At 49.4% G+C, this 8241-nt stretch overlaps 1 protein-coding gene across 1 annotated transcript in view; it reads left to right on the top strand.

The window, feature by feature from the left end:
* Positions 1-7011: 7011 nt before the first annotated feature.
* LOC142490952 (acetylserotonin O-methyltransferase-like) overlaps positions 7012-8241 on the top strand; it is a 46758-nt gene continuing 45528 nt past the window's right edge. Inside the window, exon 1 of the mRNA XM_075593326.1 lies at positions 7012-7135. Within this exon, the coding sequence (XP_075449441.1) occupies positions 7064-7135 (72 nt within the window). The 5' untranslated portion in view covers positions 7012-7063. The remainder of the gene's footprint in view (positions 7136-8241) is intronic.

Here is an 8241-nt window from a genome sequence, read left to right as displayed (position 1 = left end):
GCTTGGAGAGCTGCAGGAGACCAAACTGCTGTGTTAGCTCCCTTTTTGGTAAGGGCAGTAATGGGAGCCACGGTAGAAGAAAAATACTTGATGAATTTACGATAGTAATTCGCAAATCCCAAGAATTGCTGTATGGCTTTCAGGGAAGTGGGTTGTGGCCATTCTAAGACAGCTTTGAGTTTGACTGGGTCCATAGAGAAGCCAGTGCTAGAAATGATGTATCCAAGAAAGGGAATGGAAGAAAGATGAAAAGAACATTTCTTTAGCTTAGCGTAGAGATGGTTCTCCCGAAGGCGGGACAGGACTAATTTGGTGTGCTGAATGTGGTCAGAGAGAGACTTAGAAAAGATAAGGATATCGTCAAGGTATACGATAACGAAGCTGTCGAGGAGATCGCGGAAGATCTCATTGACAAACTCCTGGAAGACCGCCGGGGCATTGCACAGGCCGAAAAGGCATGACTCGATATTCATAATGCCCATCCCGGGTGTTAAAGGCGGTCTTCCACTCGTTTCCCTGACGGATGCGGACAAGGTTATAGGCTCCGCGGAGATCAAGTTTGGAAAAAATTGTTGCCCCCTGTAGGCGATCGAAGAGTTCGGAAATGAGTGGCAGGGGATAACGGTTCTTGATCGTAATCTTGTTAAGACCTCTGTAGTCAATAGAGGGGCGCAAGGAGCCATCCTTTTCCTTAACAAAAAAAAATCCAGCTCCAGCTGGCGATGAAGAATTGAGAATGAACCCCTTCCTCAAGTTATCCTGGATATACTCGGCCATGGCCTTTATCTCGGGTTTGGATAGGGGGTAAGAACAGCTCTTGGGTTGGGTAGCACCGGAAAGAAGGTCAATAGGACAGTCAAAGTCTCTATGGGGGGGTAAAACTTCGGAACGCACCTTATTGAAAACGTCCGCCAGGTCCCAGTAGACCGTTAGGAGAGAAGTTTTGTACTCCACGGATAAATCCACTCCAGCTAACATCTGTTTGGGGGGAAGACAGGTCTTGAGGCATTGGGGGCTCCAACGTATGGGTTCTTTATTAACCCAATCCAGTTGTGGGTTGTGTAGTTGCAACCAGGGGAGTCCCAGAATCACATCTACCGATGAAGTATGGATCACGTCCATGATAATCTTCTCTTGGTGACCGTCCTCCGTGGAGAGGGATAGAGAACAAGTCTCCAGGGAAATAAAAGCTGGTTGGAGTGGACGCCCGTCTATGGCTTCCAGACCAACTGGAACAGCTTTAGATCGGAAGGGAATCTTATTCCTATAGGCAAAACTCTGATCAATAAAGTTTCCCTGATACCCGGAATCTATGAATGCGGAGGCGGGGATCAGGGAATTATTCCAGGCCAGAGAGATAGGCAGCATTATTCTGGTGGGAAGTTTTTTAGGAGAAGAAAGAGAGGAAGAGATTACACCCAACGAGACCCTCTTATACCTTATTGGATTTTGGTGTTTCCCGGATGCACAGGACAGCTTGCCAAAAGATGACCGGAATGACCGCAATAATGGCAAAGTCCACCATCTCGTCGGCGCTGTCTCTCAGATGCGGATAGCCGATGACCTCCGAGCTGCATAGGTTCAGGCTCATCCATGGGTTGGGTAACATAAGGGACGAGGTTGCGTCTGGTAGACCGAGGGGAAGTGGTACGAGGAAGAGCACGTTCAAGTCTTCTTTCTCGTAGCCACTGGTCCACGCGGATGCAGACTGCAATGAGATCCTCCAACCTGGTGGGTCTCTCCATGGTGGCCAGCTGGTCCTTAATGGCATCAGACAGACCCTGCCAAAAAGCTGCGGAGAGTGAGTTATCATTCCAGCAGGTCTCCGCCGCGATGGTCCGGAAGTCCAAAGCGTACTCGGCGACAGGACGAGTACCCTGGGAAATATGAAAGAGAGGAATCCGCCATAATCTGGTGACCAGGTGTATCAAATACTTGCCTGAATTCCCGAAGAAAGCGAGGGTAGTCACGCATGATGGCAGGTTCCCGTTCCCAGATGGGGGATGCCCAGGCTAGGGCCTTTCCGTTCAAGAGGGATATAATATAAGCCACCCTTGAGCGTGCGGTAGGAAAGCGCGATGGGGATAATTCAAATTGAATCTCGCACTGATTAAGAAACCGTCTGCACTCGTGGGGATCCCCTGCATAGCAGTTAGGAGCCGGGAGACGCAGATCCAAAGCCACGGGTGGACCTGTAGAGGGAAACGCCGCAGCTGCCATGGCAGAGGAACCTGGGGAATGTTGTAACGAGGAGAGTCTTGAGAGCTCCTGCGTCATGGAGCCAAACTGCGTCTCTAGCTGGAGAAGTCGCTGCATGGGGCTTGGTTGCTCGACCTCTTCAGGGTCCATGTCCATGGGGCTGAGCATAATGTCACGCTGTGCTCACCACGGACAAGGAGGGACCCCGAAACTGAGGTGAGAGAGGTAACAGCTGCACCCACAGCTACGGGGACACGCCTGGAAAGTGGAAAATAGGCGTCTGGAACCGTCTGGGAGTTTAAGATAAGTAAGATACTCGCCAGACGAAAAGGGAGGTTCCAGAAGATAGTTGGTACCGAAAGCCTGGGGTCCAGAGCCGGGGGCGGTAGGTTGGAATCCGCAAGCTGGGGTGAAGGGCCGGAGAGTTCAGGAGGTCAGGGTACAAGCCAAGGGTCGAAGTCCAGAGCGGCTCCACAGCCAAGCCGGTTCTGTACACAAGGGACCACTAGGAAAGACAAAGAGACAAGAACTGAGGCAGGCACGACCGTGGGTAACACAGATCACACAAAGCTATGCTCAGCCAAAGAAGGAATGGCTGAGCAAGGTATAAATAGGAGGAAGGACCAATAGGGAGAGGGGGAGTGATGAGGGAGCGGCCCCATGGAAGATAGGGATTGGTGGGGACAAGATTGCCACAGCTGCATTGGATGCGAGGCTTGTGGGCGGTGCACGCGCATCAGGCGTGTGCGCCGCGTGGGAGAGGAACGCGTGGCCTAAGCTGGGGGCGGGAACTCCTCCTGTGGGAGGACGTAAAATTCTTGTTCGTGTGCGCACATGCGCGCGTTCAGCAACCACCGCAGGGAATGAAGTGGAAGGAGATGCGCACGGCCTGAGCAGGGGATGGGAGTTCATCCCGCAAGAGGGCAGAAGAGTCAATGTGTGTGGGCGCATGTGCGCATCCTGAGGCAGCCGCGGGAACCAGAGAGGCAGGAGGAGGGTCCCGCTCGCGGTGGTGAGTCTGTGGGGTCGGGGAGCGCCGGGTGTGTTGCAGCAAGGGTGGAACCCTCTTTAGGAGAGGTGTTCCCCGAAGTCTTACATCGACTCTCTTGAAGAGCGCATCTTTGACTGCTTCGGGGCTACCGTAGCACTCTTCTAGCCTTTCCCATACTAGGTCAAGACCTACTTGGGGGTGGTTCGCGTTTGCCACCCGAGTCTCTTCGCGTGTTCCATGGATTCTTTCCCCAGCCATTTGGATAGCAGGCTGAGCTCTTCCCTTGGCCCTTCCCCAGGCTCTTGGCTGCATCCTTGAACGTGAACTTCCACATTCGGTAGTTCTCAGGACGGTCGTCAAAGCAGGTAAGTCCTGTTTGCACCATGTCATGTCGGATCATGTACTTGCCCATGTCTGTCAGGCCTGAGGCATAGGCGTGTTGGTCGCGTTCGGAGGTACTTACCAGGAGGGTCCTTGCGTTCGCCTCTTCCTTGGCATGGATGCATGATGACTGCTGGTCAGAGTGAGGGGCTGTGTTTTCCTGTGTGCGTGTATCTGGATTGCGAGCTTGTTGTAGTGCATTCATGTGCGCACTGGCGTGTGGATAACTGTTACGGCTGTAGCTATCTCAGGTAGCGTGTGCCCTTGAAGGAACAGCGTCTTCACCACATGGACCTAGCAAGTCTTTGGTGTCTGTGGTGTCACTCCCGTGTTGAGATGGTGCGCTGGTGTTTACACTGAAGAGGCTCCTCACATAGTCCTCAGTGCGTTGGACTGGATCCTCTGAGGCTATCCGTCTGTACGGTTGCTCAACGCCGTCCTGTCTTGCAGCTGCTTCTAAGACTTCGGCTTGGGCTATGGCGGCAGGGTCCTCTTCTTTGCTTAGAGCTTCTAGATCCGTGTCCAATTCGGCCTTTCTACGCGCAGCAGCATTGGCAGATGTGGCAGCGGCGGCTGCGTTCTGCTCCTCCTCTTCTATGCGTGCTCATTCTGCCCTTACGGCTGCCTCTCTTCGAGCATATTCGGCCCTGGCACGTACGGCCTCTGTGTTGGCTCTCGCCTTGGTAGCGCTTGCACTTGCGCTGGACACGTTAGATTGCACTGACTGGGCTGACCTTGATGAGCGCCTCGATGTGCTGGAGCGTTGTGATGCGGTCTCCAGCAAAAGGTCTTTTCTCTGGTCTTCGGCCTCAGTGATAGTGGTCTGTACGAAGCCGTCACGCTCCAGGTCAGTTGCCTCCTGCTGGTCACGTTCGCTGAGGCTTTCCTCAGTGTTGATTCTTTTTAGGTAGGCGAGATATGTTTGTGACAGCATTTGGTAGCGTTTGTGACTTGACCTCAATTGGGCTATAGCTTGCCTAATCTGCTTCTCCTGATCGCTAGTACTTGCAACGTTACATATTTCACGACCAGTGTCCTCCCAAGCCTTCTCTAACTTTTCGCGGTGCGCTTCAATGTCAGCTTCATATTTGTCGCGGGCCTTTTGTGTGAGTGTGACTATCCGTTTAGGCCTTGCGTCTGTGGCAGTTGTGCGGCGGTCTCTGTGTCTGAGTGGTCACTCTCCTGCGTGGTGTCAGGTGAAGATCTGAGTTCTGCCATTCTTTAGGTGTATGTAGGCCTTTAGCCAGTGCGTGTGGCTTGCGGTCTGTTTACCTGCATCAGCGATGGATGACTGCCTCAGATCGTGCCAGATAGTGCCAATTTCTGCAGTAATAGTGCTTGATAGTAGGGACAAAAAGTAAAAACGATACTTCTTACTGAGAGCTGAGAGGCATAGGTAGTGCTAACCTGCTGAGGTGAAAATGAAGCAAAATGAAAGGTGCCTCACAGGAACAGAGCCTGGGCAAAGGAAACTGTGATTACAAGCAGAGGGTAATGGAACAGTCCACTATGCCAGGGGAATAGCAGGTGTTGTCATAGCAACCACTACCAGGAGGCTAGGAGAGAGAAAGCAACAAATGTATCTTTTTTCACCTGCCCTGAGAATAATAACTGCATGGTAAGTACAACTGCATAAAGGGCCAGCAGGCAGAGCTGCAAAAAAAGGAAAAAAGGAACAGAACTATGATTCTTGTTCCATGACACAGCCCAACCTATGTCATCAATAAATATTAGGGAACAACAATCTCTGCTCCTAATGTAACTGGGGGTAGTGCAAGGAAGATGGAGCAACTTTTACATAAGTTGTCAGAAATGCAGCAGCAACAAATACTGACACTTCAATACCAACAGCAGCTACAATAACAGTAAGAACAATATGAAGATCAACAGCAGCGGTTTCTGTTTACAGCTTTAATCCTCTGTTGCGAAAGCTGTGTCGTAAATTATACCCAAAAATGTGTGCGGCGTTGCGTATAGCGGCATTGCGTGTAGCGGCATGGCGCCACAACAATTACCTTAGAACCAATCAAACTGCTTATACCGCTAGCGATGGTCGTGGTGCGCCGTACTGCAAGGCGGGCGGCTGGGGAAGAGATTGAAAATTGTTTTTTTTTTTGCGACAGCTCGGCGGCAGCACTGGATTACATCACAGAATAGCACTGCCGCCTTGCAGCACTTGGTATAATCTCAGCCTTACTCTTAACCCGTCAACATAAATCAGAAGTATAGGATCCTAAAGAAGACATTGAGGTTCTTCTACTTCATTTTGAGCATATAGCCAGAGAAACTTAACTGCAGCACTAGCAGGGCCGCCGAGTGCGGGTTCAGGACCCCGTGAAAAAAAAATTGGGCCCTCCAGCAGCTCTTTTCTTTACGCACTTAGCCGTCTCCTTGCTGCCGCCCTCCTTCTCAAATACAGCATCATGTTCCCATGGTAACGCAACATCCACGGCATTTGACGCTGCGGTTCAGAAGGAGGAGGGCCACAGCAATGAGGCGGCCGGCCAGGGCCAAGTGCTTTCCTATCAGGCCCGATAGGCCCAAGAGCACAGCAAATGTATATGTAGTCGGCCCCATTCTGGATCACAGGGCCTGGTCATTTTTACCGACTTCCCCCCCCTCGTCGGCCCTGCAGTCTAGTAACCAACTGAAACTACAGCCGCGGCCGCCTTAATTTTAACACTTCTCAGTTATTTTCTGGTGACTTTTTAAGAATGCGACACTCTTGACCGCGTTCATGCCCCATTCATGCCATATTCATGCCGGCCGTCACCCGCGCTTGATCTATTTAATGATTTAATTGGATGCAATTCTTCGCGTATCTGCCTGGTTGCAGATATTCATGAATTGTAATGAATTCTAATGTGTACACTACAGTACTGTACATGTGCTTCACTAATGTGTCGACTTGCAGGTGTTTAAAAAATACCACAGTGGTCCATTGTGCATTGACCTTGGTACTGAAGAAGTTACAATACTGTATCAATTTAGGCGTTTCATATTAAAAACTAAATGCACAGTGTCTGGTGTTCTACAGTATTGTTCAGAGTTCCGAGATGAAATATGCAGAATGTTTTTACCATACTTTGGCCCTCCCTCTAACCTTTTATGTGCCACTGTGTTTTCAATGTGTTCATTATTGTGTGGCACAATAATGCCATTTTAAATTGGCAGCATTGGTCAGAAGTGCCACAAATGTAAAATGTTTGTCCTTTCTATCCCTATCCTGTATGGGTTAACTGTTTTGTTGTATGGTACATTGGGCCAAAAGATCAAAGCATTAGTTATGTTGCCACACTTAATGCACGAGGAACATGTGCTAAGCTCTGACGGGGTCAGCACATACCATATGCGTATACAAATACAAAATAGGCAGGGTTAAGTTTGCAACTGGCTGATATGCTTAGTTAAACATTGTACGCCTATACATCTCTAGGTATAAAGCAGCTTACACAGATAAAGAACAGCAGAACTGTTGTAAACAACAACAATATGAACTCTTCAGAAGATCTCGACTATCCAAAGCAAATCCTTGAATATATGGATGGCTTTTTCATCTCTAAGGTAAGAAATAAACCTCTTTCTAAACTAGGATTATTCTATGCAGCTGATGTTAATACATACACACGAGAATATGTTATCATGAACCACTGTTACTTGCAACATTTTGATCTAATTTGATGGCTTTAAACAATTTAGTGTGACAGGTAAAAAGCTTGTGAAGTCTGTCATTGTTAGTTTCAACATATTTAGAAATGACGCTACTACATACAGGGCCGGAGACAGATTACCCGGGCCCAGGACTAGAGTTACGACAGGGGCCCCTCATGTCGGTAGTCGGAAGCCCCTTCATTTCACACCTTGCGCCCCCCCCTCTTCCCATGTATTTCTCTGCCCTCCGTCTCTCTCTTACCCACTCTCTTCCTCACTCACTCCCACCCCTCACTCCCACTCTTACACCCCCTCACTCCTCTCAGTCTACCCGATCCCTCCATCAATTACCCCAATCTCACTCAATCCTGTTCGCTCAATCATTCCCTCCCAGCCCCCCCACACACAATCGTTCCCACAAAATACAATAAAAATACTTCCCACCCACCAAAAACATACAACCCCTCCCACCCCCCAAATAAATAAAAAAGAACACAAATCAAATACATACAAAAAACCACTTCACCCCTCAAATACATTAAAAAAAAACATCCCCCAAATATATATTAAAAAAACAGCCCACCCACCAAATACATACAAACAAACAAACAAAACTTCATCCCCCAAATACATACAACCCCCTCCAAATACATACAAACACAACACAACCCCACCCCTCAAAAACATATAAAAAACCCACCCCACCAATACATACAAACATACTGAAAACCACCCACCCGCAAATATATCTAAAAAAAACATCCCACCCCCAAATACATACAACCCCCAAATACATACATTCCACCCACCAAATAAATACAAAAAACAAACTTACCTACCTTTGGGATGGTCTCAAGCCTCTGCCAACCCGGATCTCCCTCAGCTTCTGTAGGCCTCTTACTGGGCTTCCCTCTCCCACTCTATGTGGGCCTTGCTCACTCCCTCACTGTCCCGCCCGGGCTTTTCTCCCATGCCAGTGCACATGCCAATGTCAGAGAGAGGCCCTGCGCATGCCAATG

This window comes from Ascaphus truei, chromosome 3 (genome assembly GCF_040206685.1).
Source record: "Ascaphus truei isolate aAscTru1 chromosome 3, aAscTru1.hap1, whole genome shotgun sequence".
NCBI lineage: Eukaryota > Metazoa > Chordata > Amphibia > Anura > Ascaphidae > Ascaphus > Ascaphus truei.
This window is presented reverse-complemented; position numbering and strand designations above follow the sequence as displayed.